This window comes from Sphaerodactylus townsendi, linkage group LG11, assembly GCF_021028975.2.
Source record: "Sphaerodactylus townsendi isolate TG3544 linkage group LG11, MPM_Stown_v2.3, whole genome shotgun sequence".
NCBI lineage: Eukaryota > Metazoa > Chordata > Lepidosauria > Squamata > Sphaerodactylidae > Sphaerodactylus > Sphaerodactylus townsendi.
Genome location: NC_059435.1, coordinates 52,109,548 through 52,132,124, shown reverse-complemented (window position 1 = coordinate 52,132,124; position 22,577 = coordinate 52,109,548). Strand labels below are relative to the sequence as shown.

General features: G+C 39.6%; 1 protein-coding gene and 1 long non-coding RNA gene across 4 annotated transcripts in view; one reads left to right on the top strand and one right to left on the bottom strand.

Annotated features, from left to right (window-relative positions):
• CDK14 (cyclin dependent kinase 14) overlaps positions 1 to 22,577 on the top strand; it is a 297,405-nt gene that overhangs the window by 144,656 nt on the left and 130,172 nt on the right. For all 3 annotated transcript variants that reach the window (XM_048510771.1, XM_048510773.1, XM_048510772.1), the window contains 2 exons: positions 3,259 to 3,382; positions 10,015 to 10,135. In XM_048510771.1, coding sequence (XP_048366728.1) covers positions 3,259 to 3,382; positions 10,015 to 10,135 — 245 coding nt within the window. The remainder of the gene's footprint in view (positions 1 to 3,258; positions 3,383 to 10,014; positions 10,136 to 22,577) is intronic.
• On the bottom strand, positions 15,308 to 20,752 carry LOC125440780. Its single transcript, XR_007245746.1, has 3 exons — positions 20,425 to 20,752; positions 17,768 to 17,776; positions 15,308 to 15,318 (listed from the first exon to the last, which is right to left on the bottom strand). It is a non-coding gene; the product is annotated as an uncharacterized LOC125440780 (long non-coding RNA).

The following is a 22,577-nucleotide window of genomic DNA, read 5'->3' as shown; positions in this document are numbered from 1 at the left end:
AAAACCATTTTAAAAACCCCTGTGTAGTGGGTGGGAAGGACTGAGAGAGCTCGGAAGAATTGGGCCTAGCCCAAGGTCACCCAGCTGGCATGTGTTGGAGTGCACAGGCTAATCTAGTTCCCCAGATATTCCTCCACAGCTCAAGTGGCAGAATTGGGAATCAAACCCGGTTCCTCCAGATTAGAGTACACCTGCTCTTAACCACTTAATTTGTTAGCACTTTAGACACATATTAAACTTATAAACTACCACACCCCATGCCTGCCTTCTTGGTTTATTTCTTAAATAAAATATTTACTACTTCTTTCCTCTTGGCTCAATTTGCTTCCAAATTACTATTCTTTTTGACCACTGGATGTTGACGGTGCATCATTTGCAGGTGTATGGGAGTGCTTGGGGGGGGTGGGGTGGGGTGGAGCATTAGCAAAATAAAATTGTGATCTTCAAGTTATATAGCCTAAGAATTTATCAATAAGATGGAGGCAGATACTGCTCCATCCCTTCACACTTCTCCATCCCTTCCACAGGAGCCTCCCTTACAATTTTGTTCACTGTACAAATATATAAAATAGCTGGCAGCATTCCGCTAAGGTCTGTTGGATGCTAATGTGAAAAATAATGTGTCTGCCTTTTTGACAGGATATCTAGGAGCAGGAGTAGGTGGAACAGAGATACTTGCCCAATGCAGAATAGATTCTCACATCTGCAAGATCTTCCCAGGGGTCTTTTCTTTGTGATGCGAAGGCACTATTTGCCTTGCCAGGAAGAGCCACTAAGGAATGATTTAAAGTCTGTGATGAGAATGTAGCATTCTTCGTAGTGTTAAGAAACTTAGTCTGTTTTTGCTCCAAGGCTTGTATCTTGATATGCTATGTTTTTAGGTACTGATATACATTTGTAATGCATATTATGTCTGTAGCAGACAGACTGCTCTCAAGGGAAGCGGACCAGTGTGCTGACAAACATGCAGACACTAAAACCCTAAATGTTCCTGTGGAAAGAGGATGGAGAGGCAGGGGAAGAAGGTGAGAGAGTTTTTAGAGGAAGACAGAGTTGGAGGCAAGAGACACTTACAGGTTCCTGTTTGGAATCTAACCATGATCAAAGTGTCCAGGTGACTGGTCAGCAGAAAAATCCAAAATGTGGGAAAGCATAACTTTATGCCATGTATCATAAGGAGAAACCAGCTGCTCATTAGAGTAGTTGAAACTAGAAAAAGTTCAATTTGAAGAAGGATTAGTCTCCAGTTATAGAGCAAAAAAGGAAGTCGTCTGGGGCGCGCGGGCAGTTCATGTCCCGGGCACAGTTTCCCCTCCCTTCCTCACTGAATTGAACTATGTGGTGTCTGAAGAACAGAGGCGTACCAGGGGTAAATGGCGCCCGGAGACAAATTGTCTCCAGGACGCCCCCAGGCTCTGCCCCCACCACCACTCCAGCTTCTCCCCCTGATGCCCCCATGCTCCACACCCCACTGCCCTCAAACCCACCCATGTCACCAAGGTCTACGGTGCCCACCTCCTCCCCAGACTCCCCCTGCTGGCTGGGCTCCCAGCCGGCAGTCTACAGTCTCTTTTGATCTCCCCTCCGGACAGGCCAGTAGAGACTGCTGTCCCAGGTGGGGCTTGGGGAGCAGGAAGGGGTGGGGCTTTCTGCTCCCCAAGCCCCACCCCGGCCTCAGTGCTTATAAAAGCAGGTCTCCGAGGCCGGGACTGCAGTCTCTTCTGGCCTGCCTGGAGGGGAGGTCAGAAGAGACTGCTTGCTGCCGGCTAGGAGCCCAGCTGGTGGGGGGGGAGGAAGGGAGGGGGAGTCCGAGGTGGGGTTGAGGGCGCTTGGAGGCAGCAGGTCTCATCATTTTCGCGTGCCTCAACTGACATGGACGGGGTCGGGTTGAGGCACACGAAAACGACGAGGCAGCAGGACTTCCTGGTCATGTGGGGAGCCGATTTTGCGCCCCCCACGTGACCAGAAGAAATATACCACTGCTGAAGAAATACCTCATTTTGTCTGTTTTGAATCTGTCTTCAGCTTTGGCAGATGACCCTGCATTCCAGTATTATGAGAGAGGGAGAAAAGCTTCTCTTTGTCCACTGTCAAATGGTAGATGAGGTTGTACATATTGGCAATCTACTTGTGAACTACTCCAAATGTACTACTCCCACAGCTCATGGGCTGTGGGAGAAGTTGTAGTTATAAAGATCCACTTCTCTCTTTACATTACATTTGCTGCTAGCTGAGCTCCAACATACCCAATAAGCTCTTAAATTTAACTCCAGGTGTGAATTGGCCCTAGGCTGATAAGGGACCTGATATAGGAGAGCTTTTTGAAAGAAACATTTCAGTTGAGAATAGAGAATAAGCCTGTAAGGGAGGTTGGAGTCCTTTTGCTTTATTTGCCACTTGTAGTCCTTCAAACTGTGTAATTGCGTCTTCCTATAAACCTGTTTCCTTCACATTTCTGTTCAAGTGTCTCTGAATAGCTGGTGGTCAAAAGGCAATCTGCTTCTTTCTTTGCATAGCTCATATGTTTCTTCTGCCTCATGCCATGAGAAAGTTTTGATTTCTTCCCTGGTGAAGGTTAAGTGAAATTTGGAAGTAACCAAAGCTCTGCAGTTATCATTAAAGAAAGGGTCATATTAAGAATTGGACATATTGACATAAATTGTTAAGTTAATTTTCAAATGCTTGAGACTTGAAAAAATAGGAAGTACAGTAATCAAGTAGTCTTAGAAAACTTTGTTAAAGAGTAAAAAAATCCCTTGTAGTCATATTCGGAAGGTGTTTTATAGTTTTGTTTGAAATATTTGAGATTAAAATCCTTTAGGCTTTTCATATGTTATTTTTTCCATCTGTTTCTGTGCTCCTGTCTTCTCCAAATGCTGCTGTTTCCTGTAATTAGTGACGATCTGTCTTCAGGATACCAAATAATCTCTAAGATCGTATGATAAACAAACTATAATTGTGGCTTGATACAAAATTCAGTCTTCTGTTTGTCATTATCTTTGTGGATTATTGAAACAGGTATATACTGTGAAAATTGTGATTTAGACTTGTATTCCTGTGAAATGTGTTTTTTTTTAATTCCTTCTGACTTAAGCTTTATAAAAAATACACTTCAGTGTGTCAAATGTTACTGCAGAAAAGTTGTAAACACCTGGTCTCCCCAAACGTAAACATTTTGATCACTGTATTGGAAACCAGTGAAGTCCATCCAAGAATTAATAAGATATAAATGTCTTCCTTTTCTTCCTTCTTTTTCAGTTGTTTTTATTTCAATTGCTGCGAGGACTGTCGTACATCCACCAGCGTTACATTTTGCACAGGGACCTGAAGCCCCAAAATCTTCTGATCAGTGATACTGGAGAGTTGAAGCTGGCAGATTTTGGTAGGAAAGCCATTGATTACAAAATTATATTGTATAGTTATGTAAGAATGTGGAGAGAAATGATCTTGGCAGTTTTTCTCCTCATCACCAGTTTTTCTCCTCATTGACTAGGGTCACCACAATTGTTGATAAAAAGAAACAGAAACAAAATATGAGTAGAAACATTTTCATATTTAGCCTATCTTAAGCACACTAGGAATGTAAAAAAACCCTCAAGAATCAGTTTTCTGTTTGTGGAACTTCCTAGTTATCATCAGATTTTACTTGGAGAAATAAGGGAGCTGAAAAGTCTACAGAAAATATGGTATGCCTACAATACATCATTAAATCAGTATACTTTGAGAATTCCTTTGGGCTGGGGCTTAGGAAGAAAGGAAAGTTGGGAGTGGGCTGTCTGTCCTGGCACAGAAAGATGTCTGTTTTATATATTTGTAATCCTGGCCAAGGCAGCAATAAAGGTAGCTTGCCATTCCATTGTTCTATTTGATTAACAGATAGTTGGCTTGATATTTCTTTCTCAGGCTCCGAAATTCCCAGTTGCTGGTTTTCTTCTTGACATGTCATGCATAGGAGCAACTTGTCATGCTGTTAGAATTTTGATGAAAACAGCCACAAATGAAAAAGAAAGAGATGGAGTTTTGGAAGCCTGGCTTGAATTTTGGATTGTGCAGTTATTGTTGAGCACAGATGCCTGCTGTGTAGGGACTTCTTGTAAATTGGTATTTTTTTTTCAGTGTATGTACTAGTTATTTTAGACTTTAGCTATGAGCTTAGGAGCAGTTTGCAACTGAGAATAATATTTAGGCAGTTGGGGTGGGGGAGGGTCTATAAAAGATTAGGAAAAAATTCCCATTCCTGTCATGGGTAAGAAAATGGCAGACCAACTTTTTACAACAAGGCAAATCTCCTTAATAGGCTTCTGGAGCAATACAAATACAATTTTAACTAAGTGCTGTGTTTCCCATTGCATATAATAATGGTTTCAATGGAAGCGGCAATTAAATAAGCTTTTAAAATGCTGCCAGAAAATCGGACTTTTTGACAATACGTGCGCATGCTGCTCTGACTTCCACTGGAAAACGCATTGTCATCTTTATCCACATCTTTTTATATGTGGAACAGAAATCATAGGTTTTGCTAACTGGACCTGCTAGAGATATCTCACTCAGCAGGATTTGTAGGTTTTTGTTCTGGAATAGATTTAACTTTACATAGGTATCACTTGCACAGTTATGAGTAAAGGCAGAGTATTTGTTTTGGTTCTTTGCCATTTTCTCTTGATTACGTTTCTATTTTGCAGACCTTTTGTCATTATGCACATACTGTATTATATAATAGATGTAATAATATATATGTAGCGAGTGTCTGAACTCAAATTTATTAATATATGGAAATTAAAACCATTTAAAGAGAAGACATAGATTTAAAAGAAATAATCGTAGCTGAGGATAATTGTTTGCCAGATGGTCTAGTTAGTACAATTCTTTTCAATTTCTTTCCTACCCAATTAAATTTATATTAGGTTTTGTTTAAAGTTTACATATGATAAAACAGCCATAAAATAAAAGCAGGGTTTAATTAGCAGAGGTTGAGAGAATTGCTGAATATCTTACTAGACAGGATTATTTACAACACATTGTGAATAATTTCACTAACCAGAATAGGGAAAAGAGAATATATCATTTGTCAATATACAGCAGGGGGGTGGGCTGCATTATGCCTTGACCTGGATGGTTAAGGCTACTGTGCAGAGGAAGACAATGGCAAACCACTTTTGTTAGTCTCTTTCCTTGAAACTCCTACTGAGTTACTGTAACTCAGCTGTGACTTCACTGTGCTTTATTCTCACATGTTCATAAGCTAGTAAGAACTCTGTGTAAACAATAAAGGAAAGCCATGGGCCTAGTCTTCAGTGAAATAGTAATTTATGAATGTAATTACAACAATAATTAATAAATGTAAAACATTCTACATTTGAGATGTTAGAGTGAAATGATCATGTTTGAACTGAATTTGTTAGCTGGTTGAGTGCACATGATTGTGGAGACGATGAAGAGAAAAGGGTGAAACACTGTTTCTTTTCCATATCTTTATACATAATTGGCCAAGGGTTTGAATGTTTGATGACGAACTCTTAGCCAATTATTTGTGCAGGATGCACTGGGACCAAAGCCCTGTGCATCCTGCACTCCCATTGGCCATTGCCACCCACTGAACAGTTGCTCCGTGGCCTGGCAAAGGCTGCCCCCACCCCTCCCACCCCCAAGCCCTCTGGACTATGGAGGGCCCACCAAAAGCCACCTCCTTCCACCCATCCCCAGGCTAATGTAATTATAACATTGGCTAAACCTGAGTTTTAGAGCTAATATTTGGTTGTCTCAAAAATGCAGAAATTGAACTGCCTTTCGCCTAAATCCAGAATATCATGGCAAAGTGCCACACACACACACACACACACACACACACACACACACACACACACACACACACACACATGTAATGTATTAGATATAGTTGTAGGGGTTTTACTTGTTTAACCTGTAAAGAGGACAGCCTTCTAGCAGCTTCAAGGGTTTTATTGAGCAACTGTTGAAACAATGTGTGTCCAAACTCTGATTCTAGTTTCTTCCATCACACTAGTTAGAGAAATTGTGGAGAAGAGGGGATTTGCTCTGCTTGTGTGATTTGTCAAATGGCATCCAAAAAGTCATGCTAAAAACATACTTTGCATTTTGTTAAATGTACTAGAATAGACACTCTGCATTAGGCTTAAGCTCTGACTGAACTATGTTCTTTTAGTATAAGTGTTCTTTTGGTTATTGTCTTGCAAATATATCAATTTCATACTCCCCCCTTTCTCATAATATATCCTCTTTTTTTGCTTTTAACTTATTTTGATGCGCATCTGATCTTGCTGTTGCCATCTATTCACCTTTTAGAGTCATCTGTGACCTTCAGTGCTCTTACCCTGAAATACTAATCAGAACAAATGAGCTATACTGATACATTTTTCACTTAATATCTGTATCGAGCTATGTTTGTTGTGTATGTAGAAGTCGTCATCTTCATACAGAGCATTTACATTTCAACAAAGTAAGGTTTATTCAGTTAACAACTGGGAACAGGAAGGCAAAATGAAAATTACCCAGCTGTTAAATTGTGTGTGTATACAATTCATAATGTTTCCACTTTTACATTAATTTTTGATGGGATATTAGGACTGATGAGGTGGAGTTTCTTTCTAGCATCAACCACTGTGTCCTTGATGTTGTTGATTTAGTTGCAGAATTCTATCTGCTTCTATTGCCTCCAGAGCAAAAAGCAGCAGATATATTTAGAGTGGAACAGATGTTATGTACTGTAATAAAAGCTGTGTTTTATTTGTGTAGAAAATGTAATATCAGTATATATAAAAGACAACATGGACCCATCTGCAAATATTTAAATCTGTAGATTGAGGCCATGTGGAGGGAAGGCTGATTTTTCTACCAGATTTGCAGAAAAGAAAGTTTTATGAAAAACGGGGGGTTAAAAAACCCCAAAATAGAGGAACACATTTTCTGTGCAACTTACCAGCTGTAGGGAGGTGAAGATGAACCAGATGATTTTGCACACCTTAATTCAGCCTATCCTTTTCCAACCTCTGGAGGGCAGCGTGCAAGTGAGGAGGAGGAGCTACCTCCCTACTGACAGTGTTATCACTGTGGATGGGTGCAGAGGAGCAGGGGTGATTATAGCCCTTCCTTCAGGAAGGTTGGCTGGCAATGGAGACCTGCTGCCACTATACCCCTTACCAAATGAGGAGAAATACAGATATGTGGGTTAATGAATGAGCCTTGGTGGATGTATGCTGGCAGCTGGGCAAAGAGGAAAGGGAACCTCCACTAACCCCCGCCACAAACCACTGTTAAGTCATCAGTGCTTGAGGTGTGTGAGTAAGCAGAAGAGGGAGGCTTTACTCTCTACCTGTGCTGCCACTCTTCCTTGCAGAAACTACCACTGAGGGGCAGGGTTAGAGGTGGGAAGGTAGGCAAGGGTGAGGTGGAGCCCTTACCACCACTCTCTGCCACTGGACATAGGCAAACAGGTGGGAAGGAGATAGCTGAAAAGTCTGTTCAGAGGCAAGGGGAGGGGGGCATTGAGTGGCCTGGCAAGGGGTTGGCCTAGTGGAGGATGGTATTCACCCCTGCCCTGCAAATCTTGCAGGTCCCCACTTGTTCTTATCCAAATAGCTGATTTTTAGATTTATAATGAATACCCTTGCATTTAAAAGTCCCATTTATTAGCAGACATTAGACTTAATATTCAAGCTTTTAACTGATTATTTATGTGCACAAAAGAGTATTTAAGGGGCATCTAATTGGCATACATGATCTTGAGTATATGTATATTTGATTTCTACCCTGCCCTTCCTAAACAAGGTCAGGCTCGGGTAGTAGCATTAATGGAATAGAGGATTCACAATATTAATAGCAGAGCTCCTTCACCAATTTTTTCTCTGAGGTTTAGCATTGGGTTTGTGATAGGCTTGGTGATAAGGTGATGCACCTTGACTTCTTCCAGCTACCTCACGGCTGTCTTGTTACTTTAAAGCAGGGGTAGGGAACCTTTAACACTCAAAGAGCCATTTGGACCCGTTTTCCATGGGAAAAGAAAACACTTGGAGCCACAAATAATTTTTGACATTTAAAATAAAGATAACGTTGTACATATTGGGTTTTTTTACCTTTTACTCCACTCATTCTGAGAATCGCATGGATGCGCCCACCCTGCTGCCGGCAGGGCGGGCAAGGATGAAGCCGGCGGCCGGGAAAGTGCCCAACCCGCTCCGCCGGGGCGGACGAGAGGGGAAGCCTGCGGCGAGGCCCAGCCGGCTGCGGGCAATTGGTGCACCCGCCCTGCTGCCTGCAGGGTGGGCAAGGATGAAGCCGGCGGCTCGGCTCGTGGAGCCGCAGTGCAAGGGCAGAAGAGCCGCATGCGGCTCTCGAGCCGCAGGTTCCCTACCCCTGCTTTAAAGGATTGAGTTGTAGCAGCAGGGGGTCTTTTCTTTTGTGACCTTTTTATCTGTCAGAAGCAAGGAGAGCTGAAAGGCACTTCATGGGATTGACAAGAAGTTACCCCTTTAGGTCTTCAGGCCAAAACTGAGAAAAGCTGCATTATGCAAGTATCATGTATTCACCTGGCTACCGTTTCTCATTACCCTTTGGACTTTGTGCTCCATCTAGCTCCTAAGATTAAAAGTTCTGATGATCATCAATACAAGCGCCACGGTCTTTCTGAAGATAGAATGTGTGGCTTCCTGTGGTGTAACCATGGAAACAGACAAGGAATCCTTAAACAAAGTGATCACACATGCTGTGCTAATTAATCCTGTCCTACAGTTTTCCCTCAGCTGGAGGAAACAGTTAGATAAATTTTGCATGAGTAAGCATGTTTGAGTGCACAAACAATATAAAGTATGTCACTGTGTTTAAACTGTCACTCAGAAGATAGGAAAAACCCAACAGTCCCGTAACTGTTCTTTATTTGAATCTTGTGAATCACAACAAAGGAAGAATTCTTAGATTTTTGACAATGAATAAGCAGTTCTATAGATCTGAATTGTTTTGATGTTTTGCAAACTTGGTATGGGCTATGTAGTAATTTTAAGAAACAGGCCCAGCAATTACTTCTTCTGAAATACTCCACACTTTGTTTCCCTTAGTTGATCCTTTACATGGTCCAGTATGTTTAATTACTTTTTTTCACTGTAGAAAGTGACAATAATTATAATCCAAACAACTGTTTTCAGGCTCCCATTGGGGGGAATACATTGCTTGACCATATTTTAACTAATGGTACGTTTTTGTTTCAAAATTACACTTAACCTACTTTTCTCTAATACAATATCCATAGCAAGTTAGTGATTTCACCAAGACCTTTCAGCTTCATGGTACTTTTGAACAAGACTTTGATTCTTGGTAGCCCATCAAGCACATGTACCTTGCTAGTGCAATACAGTACCTCTCTTTCCTTTTAAAGTGTGATTTCAGACCCATATTTCAATGGTTCTCATTGTCATTTTTCCCCCTTCTGTTCATATCACAGATAAATACATTAAAAGCTGAAAGGCTAGGGGAAAATGACATTTTATGGTTCTATGAAATAGCATGTGCCTGAAGCATCAGATTCTTTAGTGTGTTTCTTCTAATGTGGATAAAGATTGAACATTTTCCTGTGGCTCTTCAGTTCTCTGTTCTAACTACTTGTTACACAGTGATAGAGATTATGTTCCTAGTTCTGAAGCTCTAACAACTGTCACCTGCAGATTCATCTGTTTTTACTTTCAGGTACAGTGGTTTTTAAGTGATAACTCAAAACATTTTTCAACATGAAGCATACATTTCCTGAAAGTGTGTATGTGTCTACCCAGTAACAGGTTTCCATTCTTTGATATTTTATTACCATTTGGGGATTCATTTGTGAATGTGTTGAGTGACTGAAATGGATATGTTCTCTAATTAACATACCACCAGTAGAAACAAGAATCTGCTCTTTCAAATAGTCTTATATGACATATACTCACTGAAGAGCTAAAGTAGTATTTATTTTTATATGCTTATTTAGTTTTTGCTTCCCTGTCTGCTTTATAGGACTTGCACGGGCCAAATCTGTCCCAAGTCACACGTATTCTAATGAAGTCGTAACCCTGTGGTACAGACCTCCAGATGTCCTTTTGGGCTCAACAGAGTATTCTACTTGCCTTGACATGTGGTAAGGAGACCTTTGATAGAAATGTTTTGCAAGATCCAAGTTTCTTCTTGTTTTGGTATTGAATTTAAACAAATAGCTTGACAAATACATGAAAATAAATACTATTCAGACCAAGGTTTCCAGATACTGTTTTCCTTCAGAAATTGTCACGTTTCCCCCCAGCAGTTCATTGTTAAAACGTGTGTACACTTGAATAGTGATACTTTTCATGGAAGAAACATGATCACTTCGCCTCTCTTTTGTTCTCTTAATCCAATTTTCTGGAGAACTTTGAATTATAGCGAGCACTTAGATGAAAGTAGATGAAAACCGTGTAATCCAAGGAAGACTAACACTGGAACATACTTGTGGGAAAACAATACATTTATATCATGAAAGTATTTTGTTTTTATATGGAACTCATGCAGTGCCACTTGTAACATTGCAGGCACACTGATATCCATAGGATCTTTTCCAGGACATTTTCGCAATTTTATTATCATAAAGAAAGCTAGGACAAAATTAACTGAACATTAATGGCTTTTCCTTGGTCTTGAAGCGTAATGTGCTTGTGGGTTTCTACTCATCATAAAATGTATTTTTTCTGTTTTCACTCCCCTCAATTGTGTTGTCAGTGTTCATCTAGCATAATTTGCCCAAGGCCTTGGCCTGTACAATGTGTATCATTCAATACTTGAACTATGTATTTTCTACTGTACATTCATGGCAGCTGCAAAAAAATATAGATGGGTTTCTGTTGCTTCCATACTTATCTTTCTTGAAACCTGAGAAGTAAGACAGTTTCTGTTAATAATTTGCCATTTCTCTACTCATACATCAGAGGTCTTGGAGTGTATCAATGGAGACATAACATCCAAATAGCAAGATGTCATAGTCATTCTATATACTGCATTGATCAGGCCACACCTGGATTACTGTGTGCAGTTCTGAAGGCCTTACTTCAAAAAGGATGTGGATAGAATGGAACAGGTACAGAGGAGACAGAGGAGGATATCAGGGCCCTGAGGACCAAGACCTATGAGGAAAGACTGAGGGACTTGGAAATGTTCAGTCTGGAAAAGAAGAGATTGAGGGGGGACATAATTGTTCTCTTTAAATATTTAAAAGGCTGTCACTAAGAGCAGTTCCTGTTGGCAGCACAGGATAGGACTCATAATAATGGGTATAAATTTTGGGCAGAAAGGTACCAGCTGGATATTAGAAATTTTTTAATAGTAACAATAGTTCAGCAGCGGAATCAATTGCCAAGGGAGATGGTGAGCATTCCCTCATTGGTAGCCTTCAAGCAATACGGTAGCTGGATAAACACTTCTCAGGGATACTTTAGGCTGATCCTGCATTAAGCAGGGGATTGGATTAGATGCCCTATATGTCCCCTTCCAGCTCTATGATTCTATAATTTTTTCATCTTCTGACAACACATACTTGCTAATGTAATGACTACTTCAATAATGGAAATGTAGATACTCCTTTGACCTTAAATCATTCTACCACCTGTTTCCTGGTAAAAGCAACATTTAAGAAAACTTAGGTAGAAAAACTGTTTACATTCATCTTCTTAAATGTATTATTAAAACTTTTTAAAGTAATATTATCCATGTAAGGCAGGAGTATGTTTACTATGCCAATATTTTCTGGAACCTGCCTACCCAATTTGTCTTTTTTTCATCCCCTTTTTATATTTGTAACTTCCAGCCTGACAAATTGTTCCAAGGATCTCAAAAGCTTGCATACTCTTTTGTGTCATTTTGACTGGTCCTAATAAAAAATATTTTGTAAATTGTGTGCATGTTTTTGGATTTCACTGGAAAAGAAAAGCAGCAGCATAAGTTTGAAACTTGACACTGTTACAGCTAAATTGTATTTAAGCAGATCTACCCCACTCAGTAGAAAGCAGGAGGTGGGAATACAGTTTGAACAGTGTAAGGAGCTTGTGGATGACGGTTGTGAGATTTTTTCTCTTTCTCTATCTCTACAGCTGCCTCCCAACAAGCATATAAAAACAGGACATCCCATTCTTTCTACATGATTCCTGTCTAAACACTCAGATCTGTTCTGCCTACATTTGGCCCAGAGGTGCAATTTGCAGTTGGTGGATCATGGGTCAATAAAAATCTAACTTCATACTCATGATGTTCTTTTGGGGGTCATGAAGAAAGATGCTATTCACCAATGTGGCATACTGATAAATGACCTACCACATTAAATTTTCATTATGTAAAATGGAAGGGTCATCATTCCAGTCAGAACTGACCTAATTTTGAAGCCCCTAGTAGACACGTTCTAAATAGTTTGTGAGAAATATCTTCTAAAACAAATACTATAATAGGGAAGGCTACCAGCAGCCCATGCAGAACCTGTCCCTCCACCTCTATATATTGCCATTGCCAAGGTGAAAACTGGCCCTAGCTGGAGGACACAAAACGAATGTCTTTAATAATGAACATGAAATATTGATGTTCCCAGATGTAGGACCTTTAACACAAGTCAAAAAGATATACAGGGTGCTTTCAAGAGAAATGCTTTGTTCCAGGTGAAAAATGAGCCAGTACTGATTGCATCTATCAGATATATGAATCCAGCAAAATGACGAATAATTCATCTTGTGGAAAATACTCAGCAATCACCCTGCTTGGGCTGCAGTCAAGAGCAACTTGATCAAAGGGATTAGAATGGAAAGTCTTTGGGGAGTTTCTCAATTGACATGCATAGCAAAGTATGTATGTTTGTTACATCTTAACACCTTGATCCTAAATATATTGTGTGGAAGAAGTATACGTTATATATCTATAGGAGACATACTAACATCGTAATTCTGTGATTAGTATCCTATCAGTCCATATGCACACAAAGTGTGTTTTTATTGCCCACAGTTTTGGAGAATGCAAGAAGTCATCCTGGGGTGTTTTGTTTTATTTTTGCCGGGCAAGGGGGACTTTTGGGATAGCTTACCATGCAGCAGAGTTTTAAAAATAGTTTGCTCTATGGCCAAGACGGGGATAGCAAAAAGTCCTGTTGGCTAGGGGGAAGTCATTTGGAATACCTAAAGAATATCTTTGAATCATTTATTTATTTATTATTAAATTTGATATACCACCTACGTCTGAAGGGCTCTGTGCGGTATACAGAGAATAAAATACCGTTAAAACCATATAAATACAATATCGTAATTAAAACTAAAAATAATTTACACAACATTAAACCCAAAAGGACCAAACAACAGATGGCAACTTAGAAAAAAACCTTCTACCCCCCTGGAAGGGGACTGGACACAATCCAAGTGGCAACCAGCCATGGTGGTATATTGGGAATGGCGGGGGAGTGGCCATATTCATGTTTGTGAATATTCAAAGAGCTTAAAAGCCAATAGGGCAAAAAAGAGGCATGAAATAATGGAAAAGTATTTTGGAATCTGTACAAATAATGTAAGGCCAGAGAAGGTGATGAGAAAGGAATGCACAGGAAGCTTTTCAATTAATAAGCAGAAATTTTCAGGATAAGAATTTATTTTTCTTTGCATGAGTAGGGGATTTACCATTTGTGTGGTCAAAGGGAATAAGTTGTGTGAAAGTTAAACTCCACCGATATAAGGTGAGGAAAATACAAATGAATGTGTTATGGGAGGGGAAAGAGGAGTAGAATGGTTAGTACACAATGCCTAGGGATGTCTGGAACTGTGTTCAGCAGAAATAGGAGTAGGCAGAACTAATGCTGTGTTGGTCAGAATTGTTTGGGGTTTGTGCTTTGCAAATGCCATGTATGAACAGCATGTAATAGTACTGGGTGTGGAAGTAGTGCAATTTTATAAATGGAAGGTGGATACAAAATATTGTATAGCAAAACCTATCCATGAATTTTTACAGTTCTCTACTACTTTTCTGTGAGGGTCTTATAATGAGAAGAACAAAATCACCAATCATCAGCTTCTCATCTGGTGATTACAATAAATGGCTTTCAATTATATGACTTGAAAAATAGCCTCTGAGGTGGCAACTGATTAGAGGGGCAAATATTAAAAATGGAATATAACTATTAACCATTGGACAGTGTCTGGGAAGCTGGTGGCAGTGGCCGCAAGCTATTTATACACTTCATTTGTTATTTGAGGGCATTGGGAGAATAACCAAAAGCTAATGATTCATGTATAGTATTAACATTCGCCAGCTTTCTCTGTAAATAGCCACTGGCAATTTAAGAATATTAATGAAGAGATACATGCATTAGTGGTGTTAGCTAGCAACGGGAATCAATATTGAGTGCTGTAATTTACTACTGTCAGCATAAAGCAGAGTGATATTATGTTGATTGTATCATGCAACTTAAGATAGCATCAAGAAATTATAGCAGTCAGACTTTCCTCAGCATTTAATATTTAGTAAATGCCATTTAGCACAGTCACAGGTATAACTTTATAATACTTTATAACTTTTCAGTTCTTTCAATACCAAAAATAATAACTGAACTTTATTACCTTGGGAACATGTAGAGTGTTAACACTATACAAACTCTGATAAGGAAGGTTTGAAGTAAGAAATATTGTCATTGGCACTTTGGACGTACCTTTAGCAACTCTCCCCCCCTCCCCAGTAACTGTATCAGTAATGTTCCCAGAGATTGTGAATAAGTAGTTTTGCTTCATAAACCATGGCTTTTGCTGGTACTGGTAGGTTTTCTGGGCTGTGTGACCGTGATCTGGTGGATCTTGTTCCTAACGTTTCGCCTGCATCTGTGACTGGCATCTTCAGAGGTGTATCACAGAGGGAAGTCTGTTACACACTATGTCCAGAGAGAAGGAAATGTTTGGGGTATATATTGTCCACGTCCCAGGGTGGGAACCAATCATGGCTTTTGCTGTTTGTTACTCAAAATACCACATTGAGTGAAGGCTGTCTGAATTTATTATTAAGACTGAGTTGTTCCCTATTGTTTCATTGCGGACACAGGCTTAAACATGAGCACTGAAACTAAGCTTGGAAATAGTCAGTTGCCTGGCATATAGGAACTGCCCTCCAGCAACCAGATGTGTCTCATCTGGCTTTAGAGTTAAGGCTGCATATCAGACTTGTGTGCACATGCTCTCTCCCCTTCTTCCCTCCTTAAAGAGGACCAAAAATAACTCTCTTCCTGCCTCCAGTATATAACGAATGCTACAATTCACAGAGTGCATTCAGTCCTCCGTCAAACTTAAGCTACAAACTCAACATTTGAAATAGCACTCTGGGTGCTTCCGCATTGTCGTGCTCGACCTGAGATCGACTAGAGTCCGACCCGAGTCCTCCGCACAGACGTAGCGTCGGACTCGTGTCTGACTCGACTCACCTCCCTCTCGCCATTGAATTTCTCGACTCTACTGGGGAGTTGAGTCGACTGGCGGACTCGGGTTGCACTCGAGCCGAAGCCGACGGAGTGCGGAATCTCCGTCACTCGACTCTGCCATGTAGCCAATCACAACTAAGTATTTCGCCCATGCGCAGAAGGGGAGACTCGTGGCGGCGCGAAAAGCTTTGGGCATGCGCAGAACGGGGGACACAGCAACCAATCGGAACGCAGCACAGGGAGGTGGTCCCGCCCTCTGAGCTCGGCTCCGGAGACACGAGTCGGCTGCTGTGCGGAGGAACGGGAGGACTCGAGTCAAGGTAAGACTCCGCCGACACGAGTCAAACCTGAGTCGACTCGTGTGTCCGGAAGGGCTCTCTGTTTACTCCGGATTTCTTGCATCGCTTATTGCCCGCCCCTTCTGGCAGATGAACAGACAGAAAACGGAGCGCAATGGACGCCAGTGCTCTCTGGATTAAGAAAAATTAAGTAATATTTCATAGATGGCATTATTCGGTGAATTCTGGATATTCCTGAGTCTGCAAATTCCAAGTCTGTTAATCTTTTTTAGTGACATTTTATTAGTGGGAAAATTTGCGTCACAATAATTCACTGTGAAATTAGTAGCTGCTAGATCTGTGCTCCTCTTATAAGGGAGTGGGATGACCTGAGAAGATTTAACGCATATGTATCCATCAAGTTCCAGCACATGCATGTAAATGATTTCCATGCATTTTTTGTGAACTCCTGAAGGGGCGCAAATCATAAAATGCAGATGTAACAGTGGTACGGTATAAAATATATGAGGTTATTTCGGAGAATCTTTATCCTATGCTCTTGGCAAGGAATAGCAATTGAAAAGCTATTTCCGTTCACTCTGAATGAGTTTTCCAGCTCAAGAGGAAAAACAAGGAATTTTTGTTCTCACTGTAGAGGCGTATATTTACAAAAAAACAAACAAACCCTGTTGATTCTCAAAAGCAATTATTAATTAGAACTTCTGGAAAGATTCTGACACAGAACTTTTTATCAGCTGTAAACAACTGAATTAACTAACAGTCGGATAATCTTAGGTGAACTTGAGGCATTTTGTCTGAATAAGCATCCTTTGTTCCTATACGCTGGATGTCTGTTTATCATTTCTCACTAAAGAACACTTCGTTCAGTCTGATTGTAGAGATACTGTGATTGGTAAAATGTATTCTGGAATTAAGATACGTAGTATTGTATGAACACTGATCCTTTTAAAAATTAGTAAAATTAAAGCACTTGAAGTTTCTAAATTTGTCATGCTTGCATGCTGAAGGAGCTCATCTAAGTGATCAGTACTTGTAGTGTTCTGGCATTATTTAGGCTGCTTTCTGTTTTCCTGAAATGGGCTCAGTAAGAAAACAATCTCCTGAATTTCAGTCTCGGATAAGGAAGTTGGTGTCTGTTCAGCTGTCAAGTTACTATAGAATGAGGATACATGATACAACTGATAACTCCTTCAAGCCTGTGTGTCTGTAATGGAATCCAGATATTCTAGCAAAATAATTATTTCCCCATTTAAAGGAGCGGGGCTAAAAGGTCTTGTAGGAGCGGTGCGGTCTTGTGCTGGTGCATTTGTCCTCCTGAGGGCACTTATGATGCATTCACTGCCATGCATCCTGCAACTCCGCTGCCATAAAACATGGAGGTTCGGGCTATGGTGGGACTGCGCTAGCATCCTGGTTGGACACCAGCATGGGGAGTGGGTGGGCCAAGGAGTTCCCAGGGGCGGAGCCAACACAGTGCTCCAGCCCTCAGACATATGCCACACTTTCTGTGGCATACGTGCATTTAGCTTTATGGGGATTTTCAGCGGTAGGGAGGTCCAGGGCTTTTCCCTGCCCCACCACACTCTAGAACACCCTTTTCGAGGTGATGAGGCAGCGCTGCAATCAGTGCCATTGACTGCCACCTCCGGATTTGGATGGGGATCTAAAGCTCAGACCAGGTGCCTCAGAAGGGGAATGTTCTGTTATACTTTAATACTGGCTTCAGATTCCTCAATTAAATCTCTGCAACAATCCACCAGTTCTTTAAATGAATGATGGAAATGATACTTGGAAAACTCAGGGAGCCTTTTAATATAATTTTCAGAGCCTGAACTGTCAGTGCAAATGTAAGATAGAGAAACTTACTTTATAATATTTCCAGAGCAGAACTTTAAAGCAACATTATTTGAAAATCACAGAAAAGGCTTGAAGAATAAAGCACACATTCGCTAAGTAGTCTATATATGATACTACTTTCAGGAATATATTACCAGTCTATCCTTTCATCAACACCTACCATTTATTTCTTCCATTAAAATAAAAATTAAAAAAGCAAATGTGTGTCATTGAATCAACACTGTGCCTCAGTAGATTCTAGCATCTGGGAAGAATCTGGCAATCTCATCTTAGGTTTCAGATCCAAGGTCTGCAAGAAGAAAGGTATATACATTAAAAAAAGGATATATTTTAAAAAATGCGTGTCACTGAATCTGTATTGTGCCTCAGTAGACTTTAGCAGCTGTGCTGAATCTGGCAATGTTGTCTTAGGTTTCAGATCCAAAGTCTGCAAGAAGAAAAGTATATACCCTGTTTCCCCTAATATAAGACATCCCCGAAAAATAAGACATAGTAGAGGTTTTGCTGAAGTGCGAAATATAAGGCATCCCCCGAAAGTAAGACATAGCAAAGTTTTTGTTTGGAAGCATGCCCGACAAACAGAACACAGGAAAAATAAGACATCCCCTGAAAATAAGACATAGCACATCTTTGGGAGCAAAAATTAATATAAGACACTGTCTTATATTCGGGGAAACACAGTATATTAAAAAAAGGATACATTAAAAAAGCAAATGTGTCACTGACTCAACACTGTACGTCAGTAGACTCTAGCAGCTGCGCAGAATCTGGCAACGCTGTCTTAGGTTTCAGATCCAAGGTCTGCAAGAAGAAAGGAGGCAAACCATTTCTATAATCTTCTTGGGATTTTTTGGTGCATAGGCATGATAAATATGTATCTAAGGTTATTATTGAAAGAGCAATCTAATCGTCATCCTGAGTTTAGAGCAAATCAGTCTGGTGACAGTTTTCATAATCTCGTGACTGGTTTAGTTTTTCATAACTGTTGACAAGCTGGAGACAAGACACTTATTGCCATTTCTGTTCTGCCTACATTTTGTTGCTACAAAATATACCTTTCAAACCATGACTACCTGTGGGCTACCTGTCCTGCCATCTTAAAATAAAATTTCCTACCCTTGTCTTAAGAGTTGTTTACCATAAAAATTCGCTGAATCACTCGAAGTGTGCATATGAAAGATAAGGGATGTTAGATGAGACAGGGGAAATGCAGAAGTGGACTGCGTTTTCACTATTGAATTTCAGTCATAATATATAATGGCCAGCTAGTTCATCCTTAGAAAGATAAATATATGGCATGAACGCAGACATTTAGAGATGAATCAATTAGAGATCTCTTTAAAATCCACATAATTATTCCAAGATAATTATAAAATCCATAATTATTGTCGAAGGCTTTCACGTCCGGAATCACTGGGGTTTTGTGTGGTTTCCAGGCTGTATGGCTGTGTTCTAGTGGCATCTCAGAGGATCCTCTGAAGATGCCAGCCACAGATGCAGGCGAAACGTCTGCTACTAGAACATGGCCATACAGCCCGGAAACCACACAACACTCCGTAATTATTGTTCTAAAAAATTCTAATCCAATCCATGCAGAATATTCTGTTATTCTGGCTCAGGGTAGCCAAACTGAAAGATCTCCATAGATATCAAATCTATAACAAAAGGTGGCTACTGAGATTGTTGTTTTTTTGTTTCAGTTCTACTTATTTGAAAAGCCTTTCACTTTGAGAACTCTTTCTGAGCATGCCTCCTGTCCATCTCAGCCTCCCCTAGCCAATTCTGAGGTTTATTCCAGATACCTACCCCCTTCTAACCACGACGGGGGGGGGGGGACGGACAGACGGACGGACGAACCAGACTTTCATTTGAAGCTCATGTTTCAGATCGCATCTGTACCTTGAGATTTATCCTATCCATCCTGTCCTATATGTGTTTTTAATATCTCACTATGCTCCTGGTATGAACAATAAATGAACTGAAATGTTTTACAATCCATCATGATTGTCCTCATTATCCTGCAAACATATTTCCACTGCATAATCCAGTTTAAATTATTGTTTTCATCTGGCATTAGCACTGGATTGAACAAGTCATTGCCACAATCCCGTGGGATTATATTATATGTGGATTTTAAAGTGACCTGAAAAGCAGCTTTTGCCAATTGATAGACCCTGGACTCAGTTATCCAGCTATTTATTTTTATTTTATTTATGTTGTATGTCATCTGCTTTTTTCACTGAGCCTCAAAGTAGATTATGCAGTACAATAACTCCTAACTATAGTTTTATTTGGAAAGGATTTAAACATAGACAAAATTTTTGGATCTTCAGAGGTTTGAATGAACTAAGTAACAGTGTATGTGTATATAAATGCACTATGAATGCCTCTGTTTTAAGACTTTTCTTTAACGCCATTTTATTTCATTTTCAGGATGGTTAGATACTTGAGAAGCAATTTATAAAATCAGGGCTTATTTTATGTACTGTTGCTAACCATTTTGGTACTTCACACAGTAATAAAATTTTATACTCATAAAGCATTCTAAGGATCATGATTTCGACAAGAAATAGTTTTCAGAGGTATTTCAGTCAGAAGTGGGTATAGCATTAAGGTTACAATAGTAAAAAAAGAATATATCAGCATGCTGACATAAAAAATTAATTACATGTAATTGAAATCTACATTTGTTTTTTTTAACAAAAAGTTTTATTATTACATTATTGCATTAAACATTACATATTAGACATTCTAATAATAAACATTCAAACACAAACAAATCACATATCACATTGCACATTATACATTACACCCTACTAATTCGACAATGAATCACCGTGGACATTCAAAATTACCCCCTCTTAAAATATACCCTATCCCCCTTATCATCTATACCTTCTCTCCACCCTTACCAATTCTATAGCCTATTTTCTATAACATTTAATCTCTTATCTCTTATCACTAATCCCCTTCCTTATTTCCCTAGTCCTTTACCCCTAGTATAATTCCCTTTATTTCGCTCTTATGTTCTTATTCTAACTTACCCTTTGTTTATACTTGTACTATTATTAATTTTCTCTAAATATTCCACCTACCCCTTTTGTGCTTGGTTTTCCCTAAATATTCCACCTACCCCTTTTGTGCTTGGTTTGGGCTTCCCCCTGATTCTTCCCTTATCTGATATATAATTATGCAAAATGAAGGTATGTCTTTATTCCTTTACTAGCTATTCTAGTTTCATAACATTCTCAAAGATCATTTCAATTTTATTGTTTTACAAAATTTTGAATAATTCTGTTTTTACTGTCTCGTTCTATGTATTGGATATATTGTGTCCATGTGTCCATAAACCTTTTCCACTGCAAGTCTTTTACGATGGTTGAAAGCTTGTCCAGCTGCATGTACTCTGCCACTTGTAACGACCAATCTTCAATCGCGGGTGGTTGTTCCTTCCGCCATGTCTTGGCTATTTTCATTCTGGCAGCAGTAGAAATGTACAAAAACAAGTCTCTATTAATATTTAATATTCTTTTAATACCTATTCCCAGTAGATATAATTCTGGTTTAAATCAAAATTTAACTTCATAATCTCTTTCGTTATACTATGAACTTTCCGCCAGAATCCTTTGATTTTAGAACAATTCCACCACATATGTATGAAATCTACATTTGTATCCCCTCTCTTCCCTGGAACTTTTTTGGCCAATCACACTCTTTCAGCCTAACCTACCTCACAGGGCACATGATTGCTGTGAGAATAAAATGTAGAAGGGAAAATAAGAAGAGTTTGGATTTAGACCCTATCCTTCTCTTGTAAGGATACTCAAGGCGGCTTACAAACACCTTTCCTCTCTCCACAACAGACACCTTGTGAGGTAGGTGGGGCTGAGAGAGTTCGAAGAGAATTATGACTGGTCCAAGGTTGCCAAGCAGGAATGTAGGAGTGGGGAATCAAACCCAGTTCTCCAGATTAGAGTCCACTTGCTCTGAGCCACTACACCACGCTAGCTCTGAAAAACCATGTAAATTGCCTTGAATTCATCTTGAAGGGAGGGTGGACTACAAATCTATAAATAAAATAAATAATACACAATATAGTTAGATTTTAAATTAAATTAACTTTGCATCCTTAAGGTAACCCTAATTGGACAGGTGGGAAATGATCATGAGAAAGCAGGAAACGGAAGGAAAAAGGGGGAAACTACAAATTCAGTTGTTTAATTAATTAGTTGTGATCCCAAAAGGTCCTTATGCAACTCTGCAACTCAAATTTTTCCTGTCAGGAATCCAGCATCTGTGAACTCAAAACATTTCAAAACATTTTAAAAAGTCATTTGGGAAACTGGTATGAAAGCTATTCAAAGGAGGAAGTAACATTTTGGATGTATGTTCCCTTTACAGTTCTATCACCAAATTATTCAAATTGTTTTGTTCAAACAAGAGGTGAGTTAGGCTACACAAAACTGATTTAAGTCTGTCTTTGTGATATTCAACTGCAAACATATTTTTGTTTATTAGAAGCTGTCATGCGTTAAATAAACCTTTTCTGCACAGCATTCTGTTGTTCAGCATGTTAACAATCTAAATTCCTGTCTAAACTCTTGCCTTCGGTTGATATTTAGCTCTGTTTCCAGCAATTGTGGCAAGACTTTCAGGAAAAGAAGAGGGACAATAGAAGTGCAGTATTAAGACAGTATGGTCACATATGCTCCCATTGGTACATTTAATGGGGTTAGTCATGCTTGTTCTGATTAAGAAGCAAGATACACGTTTCTGGATTATATAGCTGTCATTTCAGCTTCAATCATGAGTCCTGTTAATAGTCCTTTATGTAAAAGGTCTTGGTGGAGTTTTGAGGATATATGTAGTGGGGGAAAAATCAGAAAGCTTTTGAAGACAGAAACTAATCCAACGTATTGATTCTCCCATCCCTAAATGGCTTTAAAGATTGCCTATGCTTGGATTGATAA